This window comes from Eimeria acervulina, genomic scaffold (assembly GCF_000499425.1).
Source record: "Eimeria acervulina Houghton genomic scaffold, Eah_scaff406, whole genome shotgun sequence".
NCBI lineage: Eukaryota > Apicomplexa > Conoidasida > Eucoccidiorida > Eimeriidae > Eimeria > Eimeria acervulina.
In genome coordinates, this window is record NW_013547337.1 from 1 (window position 1) to 27,500 (window position 27,500).

Genomic DNA, 27,500 nt, shown 5'->3' on the forward strand with positions numbered 1-27,500 from the left:
ACCTATGGGGCGATATAATATGTAGGGGCGGGGAGACCTTGCGCTTTGTCGGCATCTCGTAAATTAGCAGGTGTTTGCCTATTGAAGGCAACGCCTGGTGAAGGGCGAAGATATGGTTCATCTGTTGGTTGAGTCAGACATTTCTGTCGTACACATGCGTCGGTACGTGGTATCGTACATCATTGTATGCTTGTGGTTTAGCGGCCAGGGATCGCTAGGCGGGTATGGCAGTATCCGGAGATCGATACTGGCTGAAGGCAATTAGAAGAAATTTCCGTCCTTTTTAAAGTAACCGGGTGAGCGATATATTGTGGGGTGAGTAAGGGTTATTAGATGGCAGTCCTTGAAGGAGGCAGGCGCTTTTTGCCATTAATTAGAACTAATGCTAGTGATGGGGCTGCCAAAACGTGCATATTGAGAGAGGGGTAATCAATAGGTATTCTTCTTGCTTCCCTGCAAGTTTATTCGTCCTCCTCTCTACCATTGAAGTGTCCCAAGAACTGCCCACCACCGGTCGACAGCCGGGCGGCAACAGCTCTGCTCCAGTATTTTTCCCGTTTGGCCTCACCGCACGTTTAAATATTCATAGAGGAACGTTTTGCGCACAATTCACCTATTGGCCGCTAAAAACTTCGTTTGGGCCCGCTCTTTTGCCCGTGCTGGCGATTTCGGGTTCTCGCGCGGGGCCAGGTCAGCCTTCGGCCTTTTTGGAAAGTTTGCGTTCTTCCGCCCTTTTTGCGATTTGCTTGTTTTACACTTCACTAAGCCGCAACAATGGCTGTCTGTTTCTCAGAAAGACAAAGGATCTCTGCTTAGATACGGGGGGGTTCTCGGCAGCGATTGGCTGCCATTCCTGTGCAGTTCGGCATTGCAGAGGAAGAGGGGTGCGAGTCATCTGATTGTTTTTCAGCTCGCATTATCTTCTGTCTGCATTCCAAGCTGCCTGTTGGTCACCGTTAGCTGAGGGGGAGGCCAGCCGCCGTAGTCAAACAGAATGTCTAAGAAACGGCTCGCAGCACCGTCTAATTTCCAGGTGTCGTCTGCTTGCTGGCACCCGGCTGGGGGCAATTCCCTTTGGTGGCGTCACTATGGCGCCTCATCGAATCGGTTGTATGACGCATGTGAGCCGAGGACAGACGCGCAGGGGGGGGTAGCCTGTTGCCGCCTGCACAATATGCAGGCCTCGCAGGCGTACTTCCAGCTCCCCAGCTGCTGCAGGCTCTGCAAGACGCCTGCCTCTGTTGCTTCTCCTGTTGCTTATGATGAGGGCGTGAAGGCAGCAGGATGCAGCTGTAGTCGCGTTGCGATCTTCGACTTGGATGGGACCCTCATCACCACCCGTAGCGGCAAGAAGTTTCCTGTTAACGCCAACGACTGGGTGCTTCGCTTTGAACAACATTTACCCGCACACCTACGCCGTCTTCACGATAACGTGAGATACGTTTTTTGAACACACCGCACCGACAAATTCCCTGCTGCTTTGGAGGCAGAAAGGGTCTCCACAGATTCGCCTTGGTGGCGTCTCCGTCTTAGTGCCCCCCCACATGCGCTAGCCTTCCATGATTCGGCTAGTATTGCTGGCGCATGCTTAACTCAGGGCTGCGTTTCTTTAGTAGACCAGCAAGCGAGGGACCTGTTGCTGGATTCGAAGTTCATAAGGGTGTGGGTTTTGTGCGTTCTGCATATTTGGGGTTTGCAGGGGTATTCAATATTTATTTTGTCAAATCAGTTGGGCGTTACTCTTGGCCATGTTTCCCTTGTGGAAATGACGGCGAAAGTCGACGCAGTGCAGCAGAAGCTGCAGGTGCCACTCACCGCCTGCCTGTGTTGCTGCGACGACATCTACAGGAAACCCAGACCAGCATCGGCTGCTTTCATCTTCAGGGATTTGTTGCCGCTGGTGCAGCAGCATCTGTCTCCGCCGGAACAGCAGCAGCAGCAAGGGGTGGATGCCCCCTCAGGCACTAGGGAGGCTGCTGTTTCTTCTACAGTTGGCGCCGCGTTGGGGTATCCTCGGATCTTCTTTGTGGGCGACTCCGCGGGTCGGCCAGGTGACCACAGTGCCGCAGATTTAAAGTTTGCTTTAAACGTCGGAATGCGATTTTTCACCCCTGAGGAATTTTTTGCCGGTAAAGCAACGCCACCGTTGCCGCTTTTGACTCGCAGACTGCAAGGGGCACCAACAGGAAAGCAAGAAGAGGCAGTGGCAGGGGAAGAAGCACAGCAACCGGTAATTGGGAAGGACAAGAAGCTCAAGAAGAACGTCAAAGACAAAACAGGTAACGATGCCACAACGCTTATCTTTGACCCGGTCGAACTCTTGAGAAACAGCACACATCGTGGGGACTCGCAGCACCAAAGCTGCAGTGCAGCCCAAGAGGGAGGAGGAAGCGACACAAAGACTGACGCAGAAAAGCACCAGCAGCAACAAGAGCAACAGAAGCCGCAGCAGCAGCAGAATAGCTCCCAAGAGCTGGTGATACTCATAGGGGCACCTGGAAGTGGGAAGAGCACCCTGGTTGAGCGGCTGTTCCCTCAGCACGTAGTGGTGCGGCAGGACGACCTGAAAGTGAAGGCGAAATGCCTAGAGGTCTGTGAACGCCTTCTTCGCGAGGGAAGAAGTGTCGTGGTGGACAGACAAAACGCCACCAAAGACGACCGACAGGCTTTCATTCAACTCGCCAAACAACACGGGAAAGGGGGATGCACTGTGAAGGGCATCGCCTTGCTATGGCCCAAAGAGGTTTGTTTACACATGGGCCTTTTCAGAAGCCTCGCAGCATCACTCCGAAACAGCAAAGGCAACAGCAGCAGCAGCAGCAACAACAGCAACAGCAAGAAGAGGGCGGCAAGCGCACCGAGTTCGTCTTCCGTGTCTAGATATCGTGCAGTAAAGGTCCCGAAAGTTGTGGTGAATACATTTTATGCAAATGTGGAGCACCCGACAGTGGAGGAGGGATTCACCCAAGTGGAAATACACAAAGATGTGTCAACAGACTTTGTGCTGTATGATGACTTCTGTTCTGAGGAAGAGAGATGCATTTTTGGCTCCTTTTTAGATTAATTCAACGCATAATCATTCTCTAAAACATCTCGAAGTAAACTCCATCACTCTCTCCGTGCGCGCAGTAAACAACACTGTGGAGATCGTGAAAGTGGAGGCTTCATGTTGCTTATGGTGTTTGCTTGTGGTGTTTATGGTGGGGTTGTTGTTTATTTTGCATGTGATATTTGTTTTTGGCGTATGGTCATGATGCTTGTTTGTCCTAGTGGTTATTGCGTCCACTACTTCAAGCCTCGCTTCGTTTCGAAGTGATTCAGGTTTGTTGTGCCCTGCCAAACTCAAATGACTCACAAGCAACAAAGGAAACTGTCAGTTTCTTCCCTGCATGCATGCGGATCCAATGTTAATGGCAGTGAGTAACCGATGAAGGCAGCTGGAAAATGTACGCCTTTTTAATGTGCAGTGCGTTGACGACACTGTCGCCGTCGGTTTTTGTGTGTACACCGCGCTAAGCTGTAGATGGACGATAAAGAATGAAGCAGCTGCTCGCAGCACAAGACACAGTAATGTTATGTGGTTTGAGGCGGCACGTATGCAGCCGTTCATGATTCAAGTGGGTTCCAATGAAGTGATAAGTCAAGTGGTTAGGACTGAAGTACTGCGGGAGACTTTTCGATCTCGTTACTGGCAGTCTCCTGATTGATTAGTTGAACTTTCACATACTGCAGCTGTTGCCTGCTACAATTACAGGAGTGGCATCGCATCATATCGCGTATGTATTGGGCCGGTAGAGGAGCGCTGAGTACGATTGGGTTTAGGAATGCTGCACACGATGAAGGCTCGTCTCCCCAAAAAATTTGTAATGCAGCACACAATGAAGATTCATCTCCCCAAAAAAACTAAACTAATGTTCTTCAGCCATAGGTAAACCTGGGGGCCAAATCAGCAGCAGCTCCCCAGACATTGCGCAGCAGCTCTCTGGCAGTTCGTATACAGTTGGGTTCAATAAGCATAGAACACTTCACTGAACATCAACATCCATCCGCAGACGTAGCAGAGGAGCCGTTGCCGAATATAGGAGTTGTTCGTAACGAATTTTCTCCCTTTCCACCTACGTCGAAAACCACCACAGAAGTTAGATGCTGTTGTGATGGGGATGGCATGCATTTGAGGGAGATCCCAGTTGCAGCTAGAAAAGACAGACTGCCGGTAGTGGACGAGAAACAGACAACATATCAGTACTATATTCTGTTTCGCATTACACTTCATCGACCTTAGTGCACCAACGTCCCTTCTCCACGCGGCTGGTATGTCGGTTCTAGACGCAGCCGGACAGCCACCACTCGTATGTGTAGAGATGATGTGCACATACCAACGTTAATGCAATGGGAGTGAGGTATATTCGCGGCCAGCCAGAATCAACGAACATCAGGGGTGATGTGATGTTTAAAACGTGCATGTTTATCCCCCCGGGTTGCGAAGATATTTCGTCAGGTCTGCCCTTCAGACTCAGTGCACCACTGGACAGCAATAGAAATGTAAAGATAGCAAAGAAACACCAAAACTGATGCTGCTTCTTCCGTGCCAAAGTCTGACAACAGTGTTCCTCTACGCTGACCAGGAAGCGAACGTCCTGTGGGCGGTCGTGAGGGCCTCTAACGAAGTTCGTTTCTTCTTAGGGTTGTCAAGAGAGATGCATATTAAAAAGGAAAATTCAATAGACTGGAAAACTAATTCATGTTAACTTCCACAGGCTGCCGCCTGGTGGCCCCGCCAAAGCCACAAGCCGTCCGTCTGGTTAGCCCGTGTGAGAGGCTGCGAAAGAAGCCGAAGATGTTCTTCTATTTGTGAATTTTTTGCCTCAGCGAAAGGAGGCTGTTTTCTGAATCAATAGAATAGTATCCGTGAGGTGTCGATAACGTTTAGCAGCGGGGTGCGCTCGTATGCTTAATCATGCCCCCCTCGAGGTATGCTAATATGTAGTGCTGAAGCGAGGACGACGTGCAAACCAGATACGACAGAGGAGCGCCGCGGAGCAGCTTCGTAACCCCTTCATTCTTTCTCCTTTTGGCATTTTAGACGCATTTTGTTTTCTTTTAACGAACTCAAGCGCAATATGTAGCCTGGGGGTTCCCCAGACTACCCAACAACTGGCAGCGGTCCGGTCTACAGCCGTTTTGTGTGGTTTTTCTCTAGGGAGAGTAGGCGGATGTTCGCGCAGACTTGAGGAGAAGATATTCATCTGCAAAGATGCCCTTCTGGCTCAGACGGGGCCGGTCGAAGGCCAGCCAAAATGCACCCCAGGACTCAGCAGCAGCGGCAGCAAACCCAGGTCAGCAGCCGGTATCGAGGGATCACCTGAGTTTGTTAGGCGAACAAAAGGATGAGCAGTGTGACTCGAGGGAGGGTGGGAGACAGTCTAAATGCGTCGTCCTCGTCCCTGCAGCTGCTCACGGGGCATCACCCACTACCGCGATGGAGGCGCGGCCTTCGCTTTTCAGGCGGACTATCTCTAGTCTCTCAACCAAAGTCATGCCGAAGATGAGGTCGGACAGCAGCAAAACCTCATCGAGAGATCAAGGAGGACACCAGACAGCGCAAAATGGAGAGGGAAGACTGGGAAAGGCATCCAGCGGGGGGAAGCAGTCAAACGAGGGGGCCGTCTCAACAGAGACGGATCATGCAAAGAGAGGTTTCCACGGCTTACGGCAGCGATTTCACACTACCGCTTTTCAGGCGGACTATCTCTAGTCTCTCAACCAAAGTCATGCCGAAGATGAGGTCGGACAGCAGCAAAACCTCATCGAGAGATCAAGGAGGACACCAGACAGCGCAAAATGGAGAGGGAAGACTGGGAAAGGCATCCAGCGGGGGGAAGCAGTCAAACGAGGGGGCCGTCTCAACAGAGACGGATCATGCAAAGAGAGGTTTCCACGGCTTACGGCAGCGATTTCACACTACTCATCACACATCTTCAGGGCAAGGAACCGCTGGCCAGGAGGGCACCGCTGACCATTCTCTGCATCTTCCTCTTCACTTGCGCCATCTCCATTTCCCGCACATTCTGCACCATCCGGCCCAGCACGCCAACTCTTCGAGTGCGGAGTCGGAGACGGAAGTAATGCAGTTGCTTCAAAAAGCCACTAATCAGGCAAAGAGAATCGTCGAACGGGCAAGAGGAGAGCACGAGCTATTGATGCAGAGAGCTCGTGAAGAAGCTGAAGCAGAAATTCAAGCTCTCAGGTGCATTGCAGTTCGCACTTATTCACCACTGTTTCGCCATCTCTACTATATTACCCACTGAAATCATGTACCACACGTTCGGGAAACAGGCACACACAGTTCTTGAGCATTGGCTGCCCCCTCCTCTCCCCATTTCTGTTTATCTGTGTTGTTCCGTATATCGATGTTGTTCACCGGCGCATTTTGCATGGTTTAACGCTTTTGTCCTTCCAGAGCCTGCGCCTAGTTCTTCGGCATGTGCGCGTGCAGATGTGAGCTTGAAGCGGAGGCGTTGAAAGATGAACAAGAAGGGAACGGTGGGGAAGACGCCATCCGCGAGGCAACGCTTGAAGAGGATAACCGAATGCGCCAGATTCTCGAGCGTGCCTCCGAGCGTATGGAAGCTTCCGTCTCTTTATGCGTGGGTGCGTCGATGAGGTGCTTATGAAAGATACATCTGCCCTGTTAGTGTGCCGTCGCAGAGGCGTTCAATAATAATTTCGGCTCGTGGGTTGCATTCGCTTGTACAATGCAATGCAGAAATTTAGGCTTGGATCTAGGACGATTGATCATCCGACTACACTCCTCCAAGCTTGTTTATTATTTTGCAGGTCACGTCCTTAACGTGGATACATCACTAGCTGCAGATCGCCGGGGCGCTTTGCAAAATTTGTAAGTTAGCCTTTGCACAAATCCATCTCGAGTCCACAGTCCTTAGTATGTGCCTACAAGCATCAAGGCATTTGCATGCCGGTTCGGTTTGCATTTTAGGAGGAAGAATCCGCCGAACTTCCTTCGGAAGAGCCAAGCTAAAAGCTTCCCGTCGGAGCGTAGAATGCTAGCAGAACGTAGGGCCAAGGGCAAACGGGCGACGCATGTTTCAGACTTCTCCTGGGATGTGGATGCACTCGAATACCCGGCGGTCGACAATAGCTCACCAGAACAAGAAAAATTGTATGCTACAATCTTGGGCGATCGCACGCTTAAGGAAGAGGAAGAAGTTTATATTGATTTCGACGAACTGGAGACGCCTTCCCCGCTTGGACGCTTTTCGTCTGCCATGCAAAGTATTCAGACCACTTGCGGTTGCTTTCTCGGATAGGCACTACAACACGAAGGGGTCCTAGTGACTGAATACGTTTGCTGTGAAGTTGCCCTATTGGTTCCCTGCAATTCAGCAGGAACATCCATCAGTTGGCGTTCTTACCATGTATGCAAAATGCTAAAATGTGCTTCTGCAAGCGGGGTAGTTTTGTGTGGTTGCAGTTGCCTTTATGTGAAAAAGCAAAACAAGGACGATGCGCTCATGCACTCCTTCCCCTTCTAACAGAAGATCAATAGTCCCCGTGAGACCGTTTCCTGTGTTGCGGGATCGTCTTAGTCACCTCAAGATGCCAATTCGTCGTGGCATATGTGTTTGCAAGCGTCCTGCTTCGAATTAGGGTCGTGGTGAAGAGTGGCCAGCATCACAAGGACCGCGAGAGCTTTTCTTCTCAAGTCAGAATCGAGTTTGCGCATCGTTGCTCCGGAGGCAGACATATGCGACGCAGATGTATTCGGTCGCCTCTGCTTGTTTCGAACCAGACCACTCTGAAGGTACAAGGAGGCAAGCTGTCAGAAATACTTTAAGCACGGCTGTTTTCCTAGCGAAGCTTTTGGGATTACTTGTCTATTTCGCGTGCCTGCGCCGCAACGCAGCACACTATTTCCGCCAGATTTGCTCTGGAGCGGAAATTTTTGTAACGACCTTTCTTGGCTACATAGTTTCGAAGTTTTCTTCGTTGCAAGTATACTTGCAGGCTTTGGAAATACCGAGGATTTAGAGGAAAGCGTCTGTTAGTCATTTTTCTCTTAAGTAGAGTGACTACAAACACCTAGAAAGTAGGATGATTACAGATCCTGCGTACTCACGGTATTTACGCTCCGCTCTGCAGGTGTGTTACTGCTTCGTGTAGCTAGTTTAGGGACAAAAGCCTTTAGATTACGGCCTGTTGAACGGGCATTTTCTGCATAACCAATCTGCGTTTTGCACACAGCGCAATGCCATTCGCGTTGCGACGTTCGGATGAAGTGGCTACGAATGAAATGGACAACAACGCCGAAAGGGAAGAGCAAAGAAACACAAAACATCTGCTTAAAATAGTAAAATTACCCCGATAAAATGCTGGGCGGGGGTAGGCTCAAAATTCGTTTTTTCAAAAAAGTGCCACGCAATAGTGAGCCTGCTGCATCCGGTGTACCGACACCTGAACTTTCGCAGTATGTCAGCTGCACCCCGCCTCGTCACATTTGGCTAAGTTAAGCGCGACTTCCTCCTTCACTTTTTGCACGGTTCCTTTATCGCGCGTTTCTGTTCGGAATTACCATTGGATCCTATACAAAACTTCCGAAGATGAGGGATCCATCTGGAGCGAAGGCTAAAGTCGAAACCTTCAAATGTAAGCTGTTTTGTCCTTTGAGCTCTAGAAACTTGTTTATCAATGCTTTTACCTTCAGATGCGGTAAGACTGTCACGATCCCAACGATTGGCCAATCCCTCACAGGAATTGCCCAACCATTGCTGCTGTGGGAGGATATGCAATAAATCTTCTGCATCTCTGTTATCCTCCAGGCGACAATTATAACCGCCGTATCAGGGGCAACGGCCCTGTACTTTGCCGCAGTCGTCGCCACAAACTTCATGAAACCATGTGACGTTCCACTAAGTAAGTCCAGAATACTTGTCCTGCATTGCGCAAACATGCCAGAATCCGCGTAATTCAGATCTCTGGCTCGTCGGGGCCATTATGCTCGTAAGCTCCTCAAGTTCCTACTGCATAAAGCAACGGTGAAGAAAATACGCGCAGAGCTTACCAGCGACTTACGCTGCTGACAGGATGAAGAAACAACTCGGCTTCCCAGCTGCTGTAGGGCGATTATCTGTCTTTTCACCTAGCAAATAAATGTTCAATTCCTGCATCCTCAGTTGTGGTTTGAAATCTCTCTCCTCGCCCTTGGTTTTATTTGGATGGCTGCCGGAACCGTAATGGTGAGTCCCACATAACCCTTCCATTCGAGCCCCTGTCTATTCAACAACGGCACAACAGATAAACATGTCTACAACTTGCGAAGTAACCGCTCCGGTACCTTGGTGGACCACGTTTATAACGGTAGGTGCCAGCAAATGAACGTCAGTTTATGAGCCGTCCGTTATCACTAGAATTCAGGTCTCTCTGTTCTGGTGTGGCTCAATTGGAGGCGTGTTCTTCCTCCTGTCGATCGTCCTCATCCCCATGTTTCTGGCTGGTGGAAGAACCCCCCAGATCCTCTGACCAAAAAACTGAATAACTATTTCCTGGGACTTGAGCACAGTTGTTGTAACTGCTGCTTGGGACTCCCCTTGAAGTACTATTCCGTTACTTCGAGGTTTCGTTGTCTACCGTGTTGTCAGTTGACGAAGCTACTGTGTTAGCACACGCTGCGACAAGAAAAGGACTCCGAACGATTCCCTTTCACAGTGCACCGGTGCACTTGTGTGTCCGTGAATACTGCGAAGCTTCTAGCACATGAATATTTGAACCTGCTACGCATGTGCAAAAACATGCTTAGATTCCGCAGCGAAGTTGCCCTCTGGTATCACAAAGTCTACTAGTTGACCTGCAAATTCAGTCAAACGCACTTCAAGCCTATGCAAATATGTTCAAGAGGAACAGGGCAGTAGGAAGACAGAGCTACACTGACTTTAGCCCTACGTAGCCAGCAAAACGAGCGATGTTTACCGCTGTGAAAGACGCATCGCCGAGGGGAGAATAGCAACATTGCCTTCGAATCGTAGATTACAGCTCCCCTGCACCTGCGCACGGCCGCTTCCGCCGCCTCAAAGGATGCAAAGCGCAAAACAAATAAGCCATCGTTATTTAGGACCAAGCGATTCATCAAAACCCTGCACCGAACAACGCACAGGTAGAAGCCATGGAGATGATCGCAGAGACGGTTTCAGGATGAGAAATGCCACGGTAACACAGAAGACGGCAGTCGTTTTGTGACGGCAACGCACTTCTTCACTACGTGGCGGCCTAGGTCGAACCTTTCCCCAGGAAAACAAGACACTTTGCCTGCATTTTGGAGATCTTCCTCTTCCTCCTGAACCGTCAAAACAAGCGCAGCGAAAGAAGCACAACTCCGGTACTTAGACACTAAGGGATGCAACTGCCACCACAGTCTTCAGCTTCTACAAATTTCCCTACTAAAGATATTTAGTGCGCTCCACACTTACGTCTGTCTCTGGCCCGCCAATGGATGGAATAAAGACGCTCCCGTCCGCTGTGGCAGAAACGATGTCTGAGAAGCCGTTCCTGCCAACTGCGAATGCCGATGGACCCGGTCTGCAACCATTCATGCTTGCTCTACTGACCTTATTCGGGAGGATTTTGCCTGTGTCGCTCTTCAAACTGCATCCCAACGATGACGAACTGCTTGCTTCTGTTTTTCCTCTCGGCAACAACCTATCCTCCCTACCACCGCTGCAGTCAGATCTTAAGGTATCGGCAACAGCATCAGTGATAGGCACTTTTCTGTGCAACGGCAACAAAAAGAACGGTTCCGCTGCGTCTGAACGAGCTTCGACAAGTAGTTGTTCGTACCCGAACAACTTTGGGTTTGTCATTCGGATACGGCAAACCCCAGGATAATCGCACGTAGGCGCGGCTTCGTGGACCAGTGCAAATGATAGTATGCGGGCAATTTCTGCGGCAGCAAAAGCACAGCATGGGGAAAACGCCATTCACGAAAAGTTGGCGTATGCTGGCCAGCATTTGACCAGGTCATTGAAGCAATGGTGCGATGCGTTTTCCTACCATCAGGGGTAAGTATGAAGGGCAAGTTTGTTGCAATGAGCGTTGTCTTCACTGCAGCATCCTCGGGGTACACCAGCCGGTCAACGCAAGGCACCCCGAACGTGCGAAGGTAAGTGCTGCATGCATTTTGTTTCTCTTGAGCTGAGCTGAATTCTGTAGAGAGCGGAAACGAAAGCCAGGAATGTGGACGCATTGAAAAGGGAAGTGGCGTGTGAATGACTTCAAGCATGCGAAATGCCTTCTGCTACCCGCTGGTGGAACTCTGCTCAACTCCCCGACGTGTATAATCTTACCAGCTAGAGCGAAGATGGGGGAGAACCGTCTCTCTAGTTTGCCGCTAACGGCTTGTTCCCCCTTGGCTTGAAGTGTATTCTGATCAAGCGCAATCAGTGACACGGACGCGAGCTCTCAGGTGCATAATGTGGCCGCATTTTTGGAGCATTCTGACATGCCAGAGCAGCTAAAGCAATGCGACTCACGTCCTCCGTTTGATCCAGAGTCCGCAGACGGTCATCAAATATTTCCAGCCGTTGGATTTTCCCACAGCCCGAAAACGCCTGCAGCGCAGATGCGACAGCGTTGAAGACCAGACGCTTCATCGTGTGCACTTCCAAGCCCTCTCCTGCAAGCAGAACAGGCCTAAAAAAATAAAATGTTGGAAACGGACCTTGCAAATAACGTCTGTGAGGATATGCCTTGGAGCATGGGGTAGGTTGGAGAGGAAGACAAGGTTCTTGGACCTGCTGCCGGGTTCGGGGATGGATGGGTCTTGCCAATCAACAACGAACTCCCCAATTCGTTTCTGCGTTTGCATGCCACATCGGGTGTTGCAGCGATGCAATCAGTCTGTGTGGCTCGCCGCCCCCACCGTCTCTCTGTCTGTTTTGTCTAAAACAGTTCAGGGGTTGCTGAGAGGTTTTCCTTTACTTGCCTCTGTCAAGCGCGTTGGTGTTGGGGGTCTCAAGGCAATCTCCCTCTGCGGGTACTGAGGATCTCCGGGGTGAAAATGGCGTTGGAATTCATCTTCAGCAAAGGCCGTAGATGTCCGTTGCTGGGCTTTGTTTCGATTTGACTGAGAACGCAGGAGCTCTGCCCCCACCGTATAGTCGCCCATGATGGACTGCGGCATCCCATCGCCTACGTCGTCTTGCTGCGTGCGGCACAACGCAGGCAAATCTCATGCAGCATGAAGACATCTGCTTCTGTTGCACTCTCTCAGTCACAGCAACCCGACTCAGCCCCCCCACACAGGACTCCTTATTGAGGTAGGCTATCCCCTTCATTGGCCTCAATGCAGGGAACAGGCGCTGCACGGTGAGTACTTATCGCGCCGTACGTACAGAGGCAATGCGGTCTGAAGATGCTTTCGAGAGACGTAGAAAGTGATGAGGGTCTACGACGTCCAAACTGGCGGCCAGAAGCCTCATCAACTCCCCGCGGTGCTCCGCTGCAAACAGAGGCAAATCACCAAACAGGCACAATGCGAAGCAAAGCGAAGCGACACCGGCTCACAGCAGTCCCGCCTTCTTTTCTCCTATTCATTAACAAAACACCATGACCATGCCGATTCATGTTAAACGATAAAATACCACTTCCAATGAGCTTCATAAAGATACTGGGGACGATATGTAACGGGGTAGAAGACCGTCTTTAAGGGCTTTAACTACACACCCCTCGAATGATCGAATAACTTAAGGGCTAAAACACCATTTCACATGGACGCCATAAACATACTCGGGACAATCTTCCCGATATCTCGAACTACGGCGAGTTTGTTCTGTGGCCGGGGGGTCTTCTTGAGCCCCTTGTACGCCTTGAGGCGAACTGCTACACGCTCCAGCTGCCTTTCTGTCAGCCACTCGGAGCACTTGCGGACGAAATTCGAATAACTAAAGCCGCAGGTTGAAGACGCAGGCTGGAGCTGCTGCGGATCCGTCGCAGCCCTCGGCCCCCGTCCCCCCTTCCTCGTTCGTATCTGCCTCTTTTGTGTGTCCCTTCTGGTGTTTTCTCGCGTCGCCTGAGGGCCCCTGGACGCCGCATGCGTCTCCTCAAGAGGCGCCCCAGTCGTCTCAACTGCGAAATGCCGCTGCTGCACACTGCAGGGAGATACACGAGGAGAAGAAGGCCGCAGAGGAAGCTGCAGAGGCGGCCAGACCCGGGTAGGCGTCGACCCTTTCCCTCTGCATTCTCTACCCAAATGAGTCCAAAAATGAGCACACAGACAAAAAGGCAGACGCCTTTTGATGCAACACCCTCGGACTTCTGCTAAGAGAAGATTCTCGACTGGGCGGTTGAACGCAGGCAGCAACAGCCCGGAAGCAGCGGCTTCGCCGACGCAGGGATTCGATAGTAAAAACTTGTGAAGAAGCATTTGGTTCATTGCCTTACATCTAAAAATCAATAAAAGAAAAGCTAAACATTGTTAATTTTAATGGCGCTTCCGAAGAGGGGCCACACGCTGACCTCGGGCTGCTCGACGCCGCCGATGCGGCCTTCTAGCAACAAATGGGGCCTCCAAGTGGGGCAGTGTGAAACTCGTTCAGGTTATTTGCGGAGATGTTCTCTATTTCCTAATTCAGTTGCAATTAAATGCAATTAAATGCGCGAAATCAGCTAAATAAACGAGCTTGGTTAATATATAATTGGCTGCCAGAGAAAGTTGAATGGTAGGTAAGACAACAGACAGGCGCTGGCCTACGCCAACGGTGTGGAAAATGGCAGTAGCCTCAAAGATAAGCCAAATGAAATAATAAAATTAACTTTAATATTAAAATGATGTTGAAGTTTTTGAAGGCTTTCAGGCGTTTATTACTGAAGGTCCCTTGCCATCGCGTGGTGGTGAGGCGTCAAGGTCCCTCCATTTTCTCGGTCGGGTAGTGTCTACTGCGAATATTTTTCATATTTTGGTGTATGATCAGTTCCTCTTATTTATTCCTGGAGGTTGTAGCAAAAGGACAGATATGCGTATATGCTTATGTTCGGTGGCTTGTGAATATTTCTGTTCGTGAACCAACTTCACGCCCCTTTAAAGGGAATGGAATTCGTCGCTTCTTCCGTCTGCCATCCAACATAAGAAGGGGAAGAATTGAATCCCCTCTTACAGCGGTGTATTTAACTGAAATAGAACTTTATTTGACTGTTCGGGTTTGTTTGTTCGTTGGCCTTCCCGCATCAGGGGCGGCGTTCGTTTTCTAGCTCCCCTCTTTCAGCAATTCCAGGAATGCCATTTCGGACTTTGGTTATGAACTCTGAAGCGTTGCTTGCATAATTAAATACATTATTACTGAGCTTGAAGACTTCTTCCTGCAGTCCTCAGGCTTCTCTCTTCCAGTTTGCTCCTCACCGGACATTCAATTGTCATTAGGGATGCGTAGTTGTACTCACATCTCCTGCGTTTTGTTTTCTATTTACGTAAAAGGGAATACCCACCAACTTTTCTTGTTTTTGGTTAAAGAGGGAAATAAATAATGGCCTAATAAGGATGAGGGGGATGTATATTCTGTCGCTGAATGAGACATGAACTTCGCGCAACTGCAACGCGCTTTGACTCATTTCTCTCGTTGCAAATCGAACGGGTTTTGTCTACAGAAAAGGAATTTATACTTGCCTGTATTATTGTGAAATACAAGGTTTATTATGGGGAAAAGCCGTTCATTGGGGCCTTCGCCCTCCGTTTTTTTCATTAAATTTTGATTACACGGATTCGCCAGACCGTCCGTCTATAGAGACGCAGCAAGAATGAAATTGTCTCTACATATATATAGGGCATATGGGCTCTCTGATCCTTCACCCTTTTTGTTGGTGTTTCATATTCGGTACGATTTCCTTTTGTTGAATTTCTTCGCTCTCTGACTTGAGATAAATATATAGATCTACTGGTCTGAAACTGCATATCTATTCTTCTTTCTCCCCCTCTAGGGGACAAACGGACTTTTAAATGTAGTTGTTAGTGTGATATTTGATAAAACTTTACATGGATATTGCCGGGAGAATTGCTGCTCAGTGAAATTGAATTTTTGTTACGAGAGAAGACAAAACAGGTGGCTCATTTGACTACCTACTAGATTGACAATGGCTTTATTTACGGCGTATGGTTTTGTTTATGCTGTATTTGCGTTTTGTTTGAGGTGTTATTCCGTTTCCTCAATTGAGTGGTTTCAGAGCGAACAACGGTCTGGTCCTTTTCCGCCTCTTCTCGGGCCACACAAGGTGACTGAAGGCACTCAGGAGGTAATGAAAACCGCTTTAGCCCTTTTAGGGAAAACAAATAATAACGTTCCAGATTTATAATTATTGACTGTAGATTTTTCGCATTTCAGCTGTCAACAGGCCATCATCATCCCGGCCTGCGACCGCCGGTGCCAGTCCGCTCCCAGTGCGAAATCTCGCAAAAGAATGCGGAGGAAACTACGATGAAAGAAGTCTAAATTATTATAATATAATAGATAATATAATAGATTTAATACACTTAAAATGCAAATTAAATCCATCTTTTCGAATAATCAGTTCGAATAACTCCCCGTTCCCTGTTCGTTTTCGAAGTTGCGGCATCCGCGACGATCGACCGACTAGCACTTGAACGGCGGCGGGCGGCTCGAAGGTGCAGTCAACGGGAATGTAAATAGATTGTTTTTCATAAAAATATTCCTTTTAAATTTAGTTTAAACTCTTTTAGGGTTTTCTGTTGACATGGGGCAGTCGAATTCTACTGGCTACCACCCCGGGGCGGAGGAACCGCCGGGAAGACGAGGAGGCAGTGTTTCGGTTTCTGTTCCTCCTCTCCGTCATTCTAGTCCTTCTTTATCCGATCAAATGCTGCTTGCAAGTCTGCACACTCGGCAAAAGCAATTGCCTAGAGGTGCGAGCAGCAGCGGCATCAATAATATAAGTCGACCCTCTCACGCTGCCCCCCCTCGTTCAAATTTCGCTTATTATTCACGAAATCGCGACTGCAATTCTCTCCCTGCCTCCTCTGCTGCCTCTCCCTGTGGTTCTCGTACTCCTTCTCTTTCATCTGTCTCATCAGTTTCTGCGTGTTCCCCTTCTCCTGATTCTTCTCCTTCTCCTTCGAGGCAGCAGTCCATTACTTTCGTCGATCCCTCCCGCCAAGGCCCTTCTTTTATAGCGTGGAGTCCTCAACAAGCAGCAGAACGGCGGCTGCAACGCACGGCCTCAGCCCCCCGCCTGCCTCATAGTAGCGAAATTGAGCAGTACCTCCTGCCTGAAGACTCGACTGTTTACAGCCCCGCTAGACGCCCCAGAGCCGCACATGACGCAACAGCTGCTCCTGCAGCAGCAGCCACTGCTACACCAGCAGCAGGAGCAGCACAAGCAGCAAGAGCAACAGGAGCAGCAGCATCAGTAGTTATTGCGCCTCCTTTTGCAGTTGATTCTGTTGTATTCAATTCTGTTGCGCAGAGTTCGCAGCCCCGCGAGCCTTGCTTAGTGGGTTGGTGTGAGGTGGAGTCTCCAAAGGAGATGAATATAATATCGACGGGCTCTTTGTTATTCCGGTGTACGTACTGCAATGGAGTACTGCGCCGCACGAAGAATTACATTTCCACATGGCCGAAAGTTTTATTCTGCGAAGCATGCAGATCTCTGCCTCAGTGCAACTCCTGCTGCAAGAAGGCAGTTCCCTTCTTGTATATAGGGGCTGAAGGGAAGCCGCTCTGTTCTCCCCCCTTATTAAACTTTGGGGGCTTGTCTGCATGCGGCCAGTGCCGCCTGATAAACCCAATAGCAGATGAAAGCTCGCTGCAGCAGCAGCTGCTGAAAGCAAGGCAGCTGCTGCGGAGTTTATTTGAACTTCAATTTACAAATCGCCTCGTAGCCCCTCATAGACAGCCTGCGGTTCGCTCTTGTCTAGAAGCCCTCAGCCGCGCCTTTAACCAACAAGATGCATGCACTGTACAACTCAGCTACATCCCTACAGAGGAGGAGCTCACCCGGACGTCGCAGTATATAAAAGAAGGAAGCAGCAGCAACAGCAGCAGCAACAGCAACAAAAAAGAAGAAAAAGAAAGGCTCTGCATGCGCAGCAACAGCGCAGAAGAAGTGCAGCAGCTGCCTTTCGATGTTATGCCCGTATGGCACATGCAGCTGGCGAGGGCTGCTGGGGTCTCCAATATCTACGGGCGGTGTGAAACGAGGGCTTTGACGTTTCCTGCTGTTTCTTTTGAAGAAGAAAAGGAAAGAAAAGAAAAAATAAAAGAAACTGATACAATACAGAAAACCACCTCTATGACAACCCCAACAACACCCATAACAACGGAGTCAAGGACAGCAACAACAGCAACAGCAGCAACGACAGCAGCAGTAACAACAAAAACAAAGCATACGATACAGCCTAGCCGAACGTATCATGTTGTTCAAAGGATTTTGCTTTCGCGTGGTTTGCCTGAGGCTCTTTTAGAGGGGCATTTAGTGCATGAATTGCTGCATGCATTTATCTGGCTGGATTCAGATGGATGTGAGTCTATGAAGATTGATCTGGCAGCAGAAGAAGGCCTTTGCAACTGCATCTTAGCCTGTGCTTTGCAAGTAAAGGTGGAAACATTGCAGAAAAAGAGAGAAAATATCATGAGACAGCTTCTTAAAAGAGGAATTAAACCCAAAACAAACCCAGGAAACAAAGAGATAGACGGATTAAAAGAAACACGTGCCTTCTTGCAAGCTGTTCGCAGTCTACGACTTGAGAGAAGCGAACAAGAAGAACAAGAAGAAGAAAAGGAGGAAAAAGATGAAATTAAAGACGCAGAAACAGCATCACAAAAGGAGGCATCTGCCCGTACACCTCAGATTCTTTCAGAAAACGAACAAGAGGCGAACGAAGCCTTTTCAGTTTCTAATAAAGACTTGCATTTAAATGAAGAATCCGAAGAAGGTGTCCATACACCCCAATTAAAGACAACAGCAGGAAATGCATATTCAACGCTATTTGAACAGCAGCAAGAAATAGAAGAAGAGAATGGAGGTAAAAGAGACGAAGAGGAAGCAGAAGAAAGGTCTTTGAGTGTTTTTCGTACTGAGTACGATCTCTACGTAACTGAATATGAATTAAAAGTAGTAAACAGAAGACTAGCAGAGATGGAGAGAGACAAAGATCCCGCCTATGGCGAAGGATATCGAACAACTCGAAAACTCGCAATGCAAACAAAAATGAAAAAACTCGTCTCCATTCTAAATGCATTCGGGCACACCATAAACGCATTCGTACACGCAGCACAAACATGTGCATAAAATTATCAATATATATATATATAGTATACATAATATATATAAATATATATAATATATAATATATATTATATATGCATTTTATGCTTGCGTATATATTTTTTGCAGTTGCATATCTTTTGTACTTTTAGGATGTGTCGGTAATACATCTAGGAAATATCTGCTGAATAGTATTTCCATAATGTATCTACAGTGCAGCATCTATATATATATATATATATATATATATTAAAAATGCATATATATTTATATGTATGCCTGTATATGTCGATGTACTTTTATTCATCTATGACAATATCTATTGACGTGCATTTGTATATGATGGCATGCATTAAATCATACCTATATATATATACATATATTATAATAAATAGAATATTAAATATATATATATATATACATATATATAAATATATATCTTTTATAAATATGATAAAGATCTTCTTTGGGGAGGGGGGCCGCCTCGATGTTTGCGTCGGGGGAAATTCGAGACAAAAACAAAAAAATTTTAAATCTTTGAATTAGAAAACATATAAATAAGTAAGACAGTAGGCATTTACTACCTATTTATTTATTTACTTATAAATATATATATCTATTTAATATAAAAAACAAATAAATTTTAATATTCAGGCGTCTTATTGAAAAAAAACTTTTCCAGCCTATGAACGCCGGCGTTAGTTGGGGCGAAATAAAATAAAAAGAAAAAAGAAATAAATAAATTAAATCGAAGAATTGAGTTGTTCACATAAAGACAGACACACAGACAAGCAAAGAAACAAGCAAATTAAATAAATAATTAAATAAATGAATAAACGAGGGGAGGAAGAAGAAAAAAGAATATTAAGACTCAAAAGAGAATACAAAAGAAAACAAAATAATAAAAACAAAACCTACAAAAGCCCTCCACGCAAAACCAGCGAAGTTGTAGAAGAATTGATTGCTTTTTTGTGTTTGTTTCGTGCGGTTTGATTGATCTAATTTATTTAATTTATTTGTTTTGTTTATTTTGTTTGTTTGAACAAGGTCCGGCCCAAAAGGATGCAAAGAATTAAAAGTGGAAGGAGGAGGAATAAATAAATCGCCCCACATTTCTGTGTCTTCGTTTTGAGGTGTATGTACACCTGAATGTTCTGTCAATGATATTACTTCTTCTTCTTTTTCTTTTTCTTCTTCTTCGTCTTCTTCTTCACTCTCGACTACATCTATTCTACTCCCCTCTCCAGCGGAGGCCCACGGCCACAGCCTTTGTCGTATTCTTTCTTTTCTGTTTTGCTTGTTTTTTTCTTCTTCGTTTTGTTTGTTGTTTTGTTTGTTGTTTGTTTTGCTGGTGTTTTGTCTGCTGTTTGTCTCTCCTTCTTCTTCTTTAGGCGAGACAAACGCCCTGCGGTCCTCTTTGTTTTTCTCCTTGCTACTCATCTTCTCTCTTTCCCCTTCTGCTGCTGCTGCTGCTGCTGCTGCTGCTGCTGCTGCTGATTCTGCTGCTGCAGTTGAGGTCGTTAATTTTCGCCTCCTTTGAATTACGCCGCCGGCGTTGGATTTGAACAAACCCCACAAATTAAAACCCCATCCACGACCAGCAGCAGCTGCTGCTGCTTCTGACTCTGCTGCTGCTGCTGCTGCTGTTGTTGCTGCTTCTGTTGATTCTCTGGTGGAGCTACCTGAGCCCCCTTCCTCCATTAAGTCGCCTAATGAGAGCGAACCAGCAGCAGCAGCAGCACCTGCTGCTGCTGCTGCAGCAGATGCTGCAGTGTCGTCAACGAACAATCCACCCAAACTGCTGCTGCTGTTTGCATGCATGCGTTGCTGCAGCTTAAGCTGCTGATTAGGATATGGATTTGTGTGGAGGAGATATTGTGCAAAACGACAAAGCCGATTAGCCTTCGAAGAGAATGCCTCGGGGTTAAACCGAAGCAGCAAAACCCTCAGCAGCTCGCGTGCTAAGACTTCTGTTTCTATTTGTATTTGCTTCTCTGTCTTTGTCTCTCTCTCTGTTTCTGTTTGTCTGTTAGCGGCTCCTTTGCGTTGTTTGTATTTTTGTGGAGTTGCAGCAAGAGACTCATCTTTGTTTTGTTCATTAACGCCGCTGCTGCTGTTGCTGCTGTTGCTGCTGCTGCTGCTGCTGTCTGCTTCGCCGAGCAGCAAAGTGGGTCCTGTGTCTGCGAGTTTGGCTGCAGCGAGAAGACAATAAGCCTTCAGATCTTCTACTCCTTGTTTAAACTCTAGAGGCACTCTCACGCCCCCATAACTCCACTCTCTGCTGCTGCTGCTGCTGCTGCTGCTGCTGCTGCTGCTGGGTGTGGCCCCTGGATACCCTTTTGCATAGAGAGCGCAGCAGCAAGCGATAAGGCAAATTTCTTCTACTTTGAATGCCTCCAAGTGGTGCAGCACTGCACGGGCAGCTCGAGGCAGCAACTCACACAGCCTGCTGCTGCTGCTGCTGCTGCTGCTGCTGCTGGTTGTTGTTGTTGTATGCTGAAGGCTAAAGGCCCCTGTTGCTGTGGCTGCCCAGACGATGTCTGTGAGGGGCGCGCCTAGAGGGATATCATCGATGCAGCAGCAAAGTGCTGCTGCTGCTGCTGGCAGCAGCAACGTATGAAAGGAAGTAAAAGAAGTTTGAATGGAAGCAAACGACCGCCACCAAGCAGCAACACCAACAGCAGAACACTGCAGCAGCAGCGGGGCTGTTGCATGCAGCAGCGAGAGGGTGAAGGCCTTCAGCTTTGCAGAAGAGCAGCAAGAGGAGAGTGAAGAAGAAGATGAAGATAAACACAAAGAAGAAGAATCAGCAGGTGAACAGACACACGAAAAAGAAGAAGACAAAGATGCAAGAGACAGCAGCAGCAACGCAGATATATCCGGGCTGCAGCAGTGCAGCCATTGACGAAGCCCTTCACGTGGAGGCAGCAGCAGCAGCAAATCTCCACTCCTGCTGCTGCTGCTGCTGCTCATGCTGCTGCTGCTGCCGCTGTTGGTGCTGCTGCTGCAGCTGCTGCTGCAGCTGCTGCAGGAAGCTGTCCTTGCAAGTAAGAGAGAAGAAACATCGAAGGGCATCGCTTCGTCTCTTCGCTCTTCAATTTCGCGCCACAGCCAACGCAGCAGCGGAGAATAACACAGATGACGCCCAGCAGCAGCAGGAGCAGCAACAGCAGGAGCAGCAGCAGCAACAGCAGGAGCAGCAGCAGCAGCATCAGAGCCAATGCCCTCAAGGGCGGAGATGGCGAGGGCGAGGGAGCTGCAGGCAGCGAGAGAAATTCGTTTTGTTCGCTGCATCTTTCTATCATCTTCATTACCTTCAGTTGCTTCTGCTGCTGCTGCAGCAGGAGCAGCAGCAGCAGCAGCAGCAGCAGCAGAATGGAGGTTGGCGTTGGGTCTCCGCTGCAGCTGCACACAAACTTGTTTGCTGTTCTGTCGAGCTGAGAGATGCAGCACGACTACAGAAGGCCCTGTGTCTTCTTCTTCTTCTTCTTCTTCTTCTTCTTCCTCTGCTGCTGCTGCTGCTGCTGTTGTTGCTGCTGCTGCAGCTGCTGCTCGGTGTTTTGGTTTGTAGGGGTTGTGTTGTTTGCTGCTGGGCTTGAGTTGAGCTGACTTTAAGGTGTATGTACTGAAGAAAGTATTTAAGAGAAGCAGCAACGCGCGATCCTTCAGACAGAGTTGATTAGAAGAAGGCGAAGGGCCCCCTGGTGTATATGCTGTTTCCTGCTGCACCTCTGCTGCTGCTGCTGCTGCTGCTGCTTCTGCTTCTGCTTCTGCTGGTGTTGCTGCTGCTGCTGTTTTTCGTGCTGCTGCTGCTGCTGCTGCGCAGCACCAAGCCAATGAAGGAAGGCCCTGAGCAGCAGAGGCCAGGGTAAGAACACAAGGCAAGACTTCTTTTGAGGATATTTTTGTTGCATCTGAAAACAACTCTACTAAATAATCTGCGAACGAATACCCCCGAGAAAATAATACGCTGGACGTACACCCCAAACCATCGCCTAATGAAGAAAATAAAGCAGCAGAAGATGTTTCTTTCTCACACTCTTCTTCCTGCTGCTGCTGTTGCTGTTGCTGCTGCTCCTGCTGCTGCTGCAGCTGCAGCAAACGTGGAAGGGGGCGAATTGGAGTTGGATCGCTTGAATTGCATGCAGCAGCAGCAGCAGCAGCAGCAGCAGAAGACAAAGCGAATAACTGCTTCTCTCTCTCTACCCCAAAACCAGCAGCAGCAGCAGGAACAGCAGCAGCAGCAGCAGCAGCAGCAGCAGAACTGAGGCCTCCTTGTGGATGCAGTGCTGAATATGAAGAAGCAGCAGAAGAGTTAAATTCAAAAGGCGAGTGAAAATGTTTTCCCTGTCGATACACCTCATCGGCCAGCTGCAGCTGCAACTGAGACTGCAGCAGTTGCTGCTGCTGCTGCTGCAACTGATGCCGTTGCTGCTGCTGCTGCTTCAGCAGCAGCTGCTGCTGCACCTGTTGCCGTTGCTGCTGCTGCTGCTGCTGCTGTTGCGGTGACCAACGTAAATGCTTCTGAGGAGATGCAGACGAGAGAAGAGGCCTCCCCTGCGCTTCAAACGAATAAGAGGTAGGAGCTGCTAAAGAAGAAGATGAAGACAAATGAGTTGTTAAAGGAGATGAAGACAAAGGGGTTATTAAAGAAGATGAAGAGCTGAGAATTTGTGAAGAAGAAGCTGCAGCTGAGCGGCCCTCGGGGGGTTTAATAATTGGACCTAAAGAAGCAAAATCAGAGAAATGCGGAGGTGAAAGAGATGAAAAAGACGAAAAAGACGAAAAGGATGAAGAAGAGGGCCCCGCAGAAGTAGAAGACGAAGGTTCTAAGGCAAAAGACGAAGAGGGGGGCCCTAAAGGCTTTAACAAAGGTGCAGCAGCAGCAGCAGCAGCATCTGCTGCTGCTGCTGCTGCTGTTGCTGTTGTTGTTGTATCTGCTGCTGCATATAGAGAGGAAGCTCCTGCAACAGCGTTCGGGGTTTCTAAATAAGGTGAGTAAAGACGGTGAGACGAGGTTAAGGGGCCCCCAGCAGCAGCAGAGGGGCCCTCTGAGCGCTCTAATAAAGAAGAAGTGAGGGCCCCCCTTGCTCTGCTGCTGCTGCTCAGCGTCTCTGTCTTCCTCCAGGGTATAGACGAGGAGAGACCGCCAACCCCGCTGCTGCTGCTGCTGCTGCTGCTGCTGCTGCTGCTGGGGGTGGTGTGTTTGTTTCGGTGTACGTACAGCTTAAAAGGTAATTTATTGCTGTCTTGAGAATAAGAGAAAGACAAGCGCTTCTTCTGGGGGCCCCCGTTACCTCTGTTGCTGCTGCTGTCTAGAAGCGAAGAAGAAGAAAAAGAAGAAGACAATGAGGGTTTTAAAGCTGCAGCAGATGCAGCAGCAGGGGCCCCTGATGTATGTACAGAACGAAAGGGAGAGGGGCCCCTCAACCCTGACGAAACACCACTGAGGGGCTTACGAGAAAAGGAGGAAAGAGGAAGCTGCTGCTGCTGCTGCTGCTGCTGCAGCAAAAGCTGCTGCTGCTGCAGATCCAGTTCCTGCTGAGTGCAAAGGCTTGCTGCTGTTGATACGGTAGGGAGGAAGCTGCTGCTGGAAGAGAGGCCCTTCCATCCGCTGCTGCTGCTGCTGCTGCTGCTGCTGCTGAGTGGTGCAGCAGGCAGAAGGGGGACGGGGCCCTGAGGCCCCGAGTGCAGCGCCTTGCTGTCTGGTTTTGTTGATGGGTACAGCAGAGTGGAGCTCCAAAGAGAAGAAGAAGATAAGAGAGCAGCTTCTCTATTTCTTCTTTCTTCTTCAGTTGTTGCCTCTCTTTCTTCTTTGTTTGTAAGTAAACTGCTGATGGATGCAGCAGTCTCGTGGAGGGGCCCCTCGGTGTTAATACCCGAAATAAGAGATTTAGAAGGAGGTAAAGAAGATGAAACGCTGGAGGGAAACCTCTGCTGCCGCTGCTGATGCAGCAGCTGCTGCTGCTGCAGCAGCAGCTGCTGCTTCTGCAGCAGCAGCTGCTGCTTCTGCTGGAGCTGTTGCTGCTGCTGTTGCTGTTGCGACTCAGCGACTGTATAGGCAGCTGAGCCGAAGTAAGAGGAAGGAAGCGGGGGAGGGCTGTGAAAGCGGTGGTGCTGTGGGCACATCTTTTTTCTTCTTTTGCAGAGAAAGTCAGCAGAAGAAGAACAAAATAAAATATAAAAAGCATTTAATAGAGGCAAGAGACACACTTAAAGAAAGAGCAGAAGACAGCGTATTTAATTAAAGCAAAAAGAAAACCCTTTTAATTAAACAGCTAAAAAAATTAAGAAATTATTGATGCAGCAACAGCAACAATGAATATCTCACAAAGACAAACACACGCTGCAGCCGACTCCACAAAGGAGAAAAAGACGAAAAAAGAAAAGAGGGGCGGCTGCAGCTTGAGAACGCCTCTTTGTCTCAATCACCAGAAGAAATCAATGAAAAAAAGAATAAAATAAACTTTGAACGAAGAAATAAACAAAGAAAGAAAATGTATAGTCAAGGGGGGCGAGATGAGGGCTTAACAGGGGGTGATGGTAAGGTGGTTTATCTCTATGGCTATAGGAGCACCAGGGGAGGCGCTGCATGCATGCAATAGAGTGAAAAAAGAATAAATAAATTAATGAAAATAGAAATATTTAGACAAAAATATTAATATTGATTATACAATTAATTTAAAATTAACGCCGCAAACAAATGGATCTGATGGAGCTCCCTCTCAGCCACCTGCAGTTAATTGCATGCATGCGAAGAAGAAGAAAGGAAGATAAAGGCTGAAGTTTTTTGGGTTTTGTTTGGATGAAACAGAATAAAAGAGTTGTTTTAATTCATAATTCTGCTTTTTAAAGATGCAGAAAAGAATAATTGTTGGGAGATTCATAGAGAAGAGTTGAAATAACCTCCAATGGAATATCTCGCCTTTGAGGGTTTTTCTTCTTTTCTGCTTCTTCACTTATTCTCTTAAATTCTCTTTATTAAGCAGAAATGCCTTTTTAAATCTCAAAAATAAGTTCTTCTCCTCTTCATTTCCTCCTCACCTCCTCGGATTTATGCAAATAGGGAGCTGACTGTACACCTGAAATCAGGCAGAGGATTTCGTTTCTTTTTTCTGCTTTTTTCTTCTTCATTCTGCAATATTATGTCTACTATTAGCTGCATTAATTTCTTTTCTTCATTATAACAGACCCAAAGGCGCTAGAGCTGCCTGCAACTCAACGGTATATTGCTTTCTTTCCTCTTATCTTCTTCATTTCTGCTGTTGTTGTTCTTGGGTTTTCTCCTCTTTTTCCCCTCAACTCCAACAAAATGTCCAAACAATCCTCTTCTGTCAACCGACCCGATGCAGCGGATATTCTGGAGCTTCCCCCAGGCGTTCACAAGTCCGTCGATATTTCTTCTTAGCTATCGTTTGCAGTTGGTGTTGCTGTTGTTTGTTTTTTGTTGTTTGTTGTTTGTTTTTTGTTGTTGTTTGTTTGTTGTATTTATTCTATTTGTATTTTACTGCTTTTTTCAAGCTGAGAAGTCTGATATACTCTTTTCGTTTCATCTTTTTTCCTTTTTCTATTTTTTCAAGTACATGAATTGTTGATAGGTTTTTATATGTATGTGGGTTTATCTTTATATATTTTGTATTTGTTCATTTTTTTCTTCTTTGTTTCTCCTTTAATTTTGAATTTCTTTCTCTCTTCTCCTGATCTCTTTGTTTTCTTCTGTAATTTCGCCTCCGCACTTCGACTGATGCCTCTCCTTCTTTCTTTTTCTCTCGAATCATCAAATTATCAATAAATATAAGGCCGCCTAACATAAATATATATATTTATGTTATATATGTATATATACATATATATAATATACGCATTATGTATGTATATATATTGCAAATATATATATTGTATATATGTGATTACGTACGTCTATCAGGTATAAATAACTGAACAAACATTCGTTTTAATTCAGTAAATAAAGACAAAAGAATTAAAACAAAATAAATAAACTTAATTTTTTGCTTTTGTTCGTTCAGAGTTGAGTGGAATCCAGACCTGCGATTTCCTCTGTGCGGAACTTTTACTCTTTATCTCGAAGATTATACTGTTGGATATATCCTTAGAAAGTAAATATATTACTTTTCTTATTAATTATATTTATTTATTATTATTTATATTTATTTATTATTACTTATATTTATTTATTGTTATTTATTATTGATGACTCTTTTACTCTTTTTCTTGAGGATCATTCAGCCTAATTATTTATTTGTATTTGTTATTTATAGTATTTCTATATATTAATTCAATCTATCAACTCTATTTATTATTTGTATGTATTAGTTATATCTGTTAATTATATTTATTTATTATATTTACTTATTAAATATAAATAAATAAATAAATATGTTAAATAAAACGATAAATAAATTTAACAAATCGATAAATAAATTTGATTTGTTTCGTCAGATAAATAAATAAATATAAACAATAAATAGATAGAAAAATAGGAAACAAATAAATAAAATATACACATAAATAAATAAATAAATAAATAAATAAATAAATAAGCTAATTAATAAATGAATAAACTAGAATAGTGTAAACAATAATTTATTTATATTTATTTATATTTATTTATTTATTTATTTATTTTGTGTTCAGCGACTTACTGCGAGACAAGAGAATTAAATTCGTCGGCCTACGCCAGCCGCATCCTCTCACCGCCTCCATCGAACTGAGAATTCAAACAGTAGATGTAATTCTTTGTTATTTATTTATTTATTTATTTATTTTTTAAATATGTTTATTTATTTGTTTAATTATTCTATTTGATTGTTTATTTTTTTGGTTCGTTTGTTTATTCATTTTGTTTGTTTATTTATTTAATCTGTTTATTTATTTATTTATTTTGTTTGTTCGTTTGTTTGTTTGCGTTGTTTTGTTTTTCTCTTTGTGTATTATTTCTTTCTCTTTCTTTCGTTTCTCTCTTCATTCTACTATGAATATCCTCTTCATTTTTTGTTTATTATTTTATTTCTTTTGCTTCTAAACATCTTTTTGTCTTCTTTTTAATCTTACCTTCGTTTTTTCAGTTTTTTGTTTGTATTCTTCAGTCTCAGTCGATCTCTTTAATTTTCTTTTATTATATCTGTTGTCTTTTATTAAAATTATTTTGTTTATTTTATCTTGTTTTGTTTGTTTTCTATATAATCGAAGCCTTTAGTATC

At 46.5% G+C, this 27,500-nt stretch overlaps 7 protein-coding genes across 7 annotated transcripts; 5 read left to right on the forward strand and 2 right to left on the reverse strand.

Moving 5' to 3' along the window:
• Nucleotides 1-994: 994 nt before the first annotated feature.
• Nucleotides 995-3,064, forward strand: EAH_00037020 (polynucleotide kinase-3'-phosphatase, putative; the record flags this gene model as incomplete). Its single annotated transcript, XM_013392033.1, has 2 exons — nt 995-1,432; nt 1,700-3,064. The coding sequence occupies 2 exons, from the start codon at nt 995-997 to the stop codon at nt 3,062-3,064; spliced, it is 1,803 nt and encodes a 600-aa protein (XP_013247487.1).
• A 2,190-nt stretch (nt 3,065-5,254) lies between these two features.
• EAH_00037030 (hypothetical protein) lies at nt 5,255-5,755 on the forward strand (the record flags this gene model as incomplete). Its single annotated transcript, XM_013392034.1, has 1 exon — nt 5,255-5,755. One exon carries the CDS (start codon nt 5,255-5,257, stop codon nt 5,753-5,755), a length of 501 nt encoding a protein of 166 aa, XP_013247488.1.
• Nucleotides 5,756-5,780: 25 nt separating this feature from the next.
• EAH_00037040 (vacuolar (H+)-ATPase G subunit domain-containing protein, putative) lies at nt 5,781-7,855 on the forward strand (the record flags this gene model as incomplete). Its single annotated transcript, XM_013392035.1, has 5 exons — nt 5,781-6,247; nt 6,497-6,651; nt 6,838-6,898; nt 6,998-7,180; nt 7,669-7,855. 5 exons carry the CDS (start codon nt 5,781-5,783, stop codon nt 7,853-7,855), a joined length of 1,053 nt encoding a protein of 350 aa, XP_013247489.1.
• Nucleotides 7,856-8,618: 763 nt separating this feature from the next.
• EAH_00037050 (hypothetical protein, conserved) lies at nt 8,619-9,537 on the forward strand (the record flags this gene model as incomplete). Its single annotated transcript, XM_013392036.1, has 8 exons — nt 8,619-8,664; nt 8,723-8,727; nt 8,838-8,931; nt 8,990-9,018; nt 9,073-9,132; nt 9,192-9,254; nt 9,313-9,375; nt 9,433-9,537. The coding sequence occupies 8 exons, from the start codon at nt 8,619-8,621 to the stop codon at nt 9,535-9,537; spliced, it is 465 nt and encodes a 154-aa protein (XP_013247490.1).
• Nucleotides 9,538-9,810: 273 nt separating this feature from the next.
• EAH_00037060 (hypothetical protein, conserved) lies at nt 9,811-13,432 on the reverse strand (the record flags this gene model as incomplete). Its single annotated transcript, XM_013392037.1, has 8 exons — nt 9,811-9,862; nt 10,263-10,348; nt 10,482-10,590; nt 10,849-10,951; nt 11,462-11,683; nt 11,989-12,211; nt 12,402-12,508; nt 12,796-13,432. The coding sequence occupies 8 exons, from the start codon at nt 13,430-13,432 to the stop codon at nt 9,811-9,813; spliced, it is 1,539 nt and encodes a 512-aa protein (XP_013247491.1).
• Nucleotides 13,433-15,750: 2,318 nt separating this feature from the next.
• EAH_00037070 (hypothetical protein, conserved) lies at nt 15,751-18,303 on the forward strand (the record flags this gene model as incomplete). The annotated part of the gene is made up of 1 exon (XM_013392038.1): nt 15,751-18,303. The coding sequence occupies one exon, from the start codon at nt 15,751-15,753 to the stop codon at nt 18,301-18,303; it is 2,553 nt and encodes an 850-aa protein (XP_013247492.1).
• An 840-nt stretch (nt 18,304-19,143) lies between these two features.
• On the reverse strand, nt 19,144-24,408 carry EAH_00037080 (hypothetical protein, conserved; the record flags this gene model as incomplete). Its single annotated transcript, XM_013392039.1, has 2 exons — nt 19,144-19,193; nt 19,425-24,408. The coding sequence occupies 2 exons, from the start codon at nt 24,406-24,408 to the stop codon at nt 19,144-19,146; spliced, it is 5,034 nt and encodes a 1,677-aa protein (XP_013247493.1).
• Between the last annotated feature and the right edge of the window lie 3,092 nt (nt 24,409-27,500).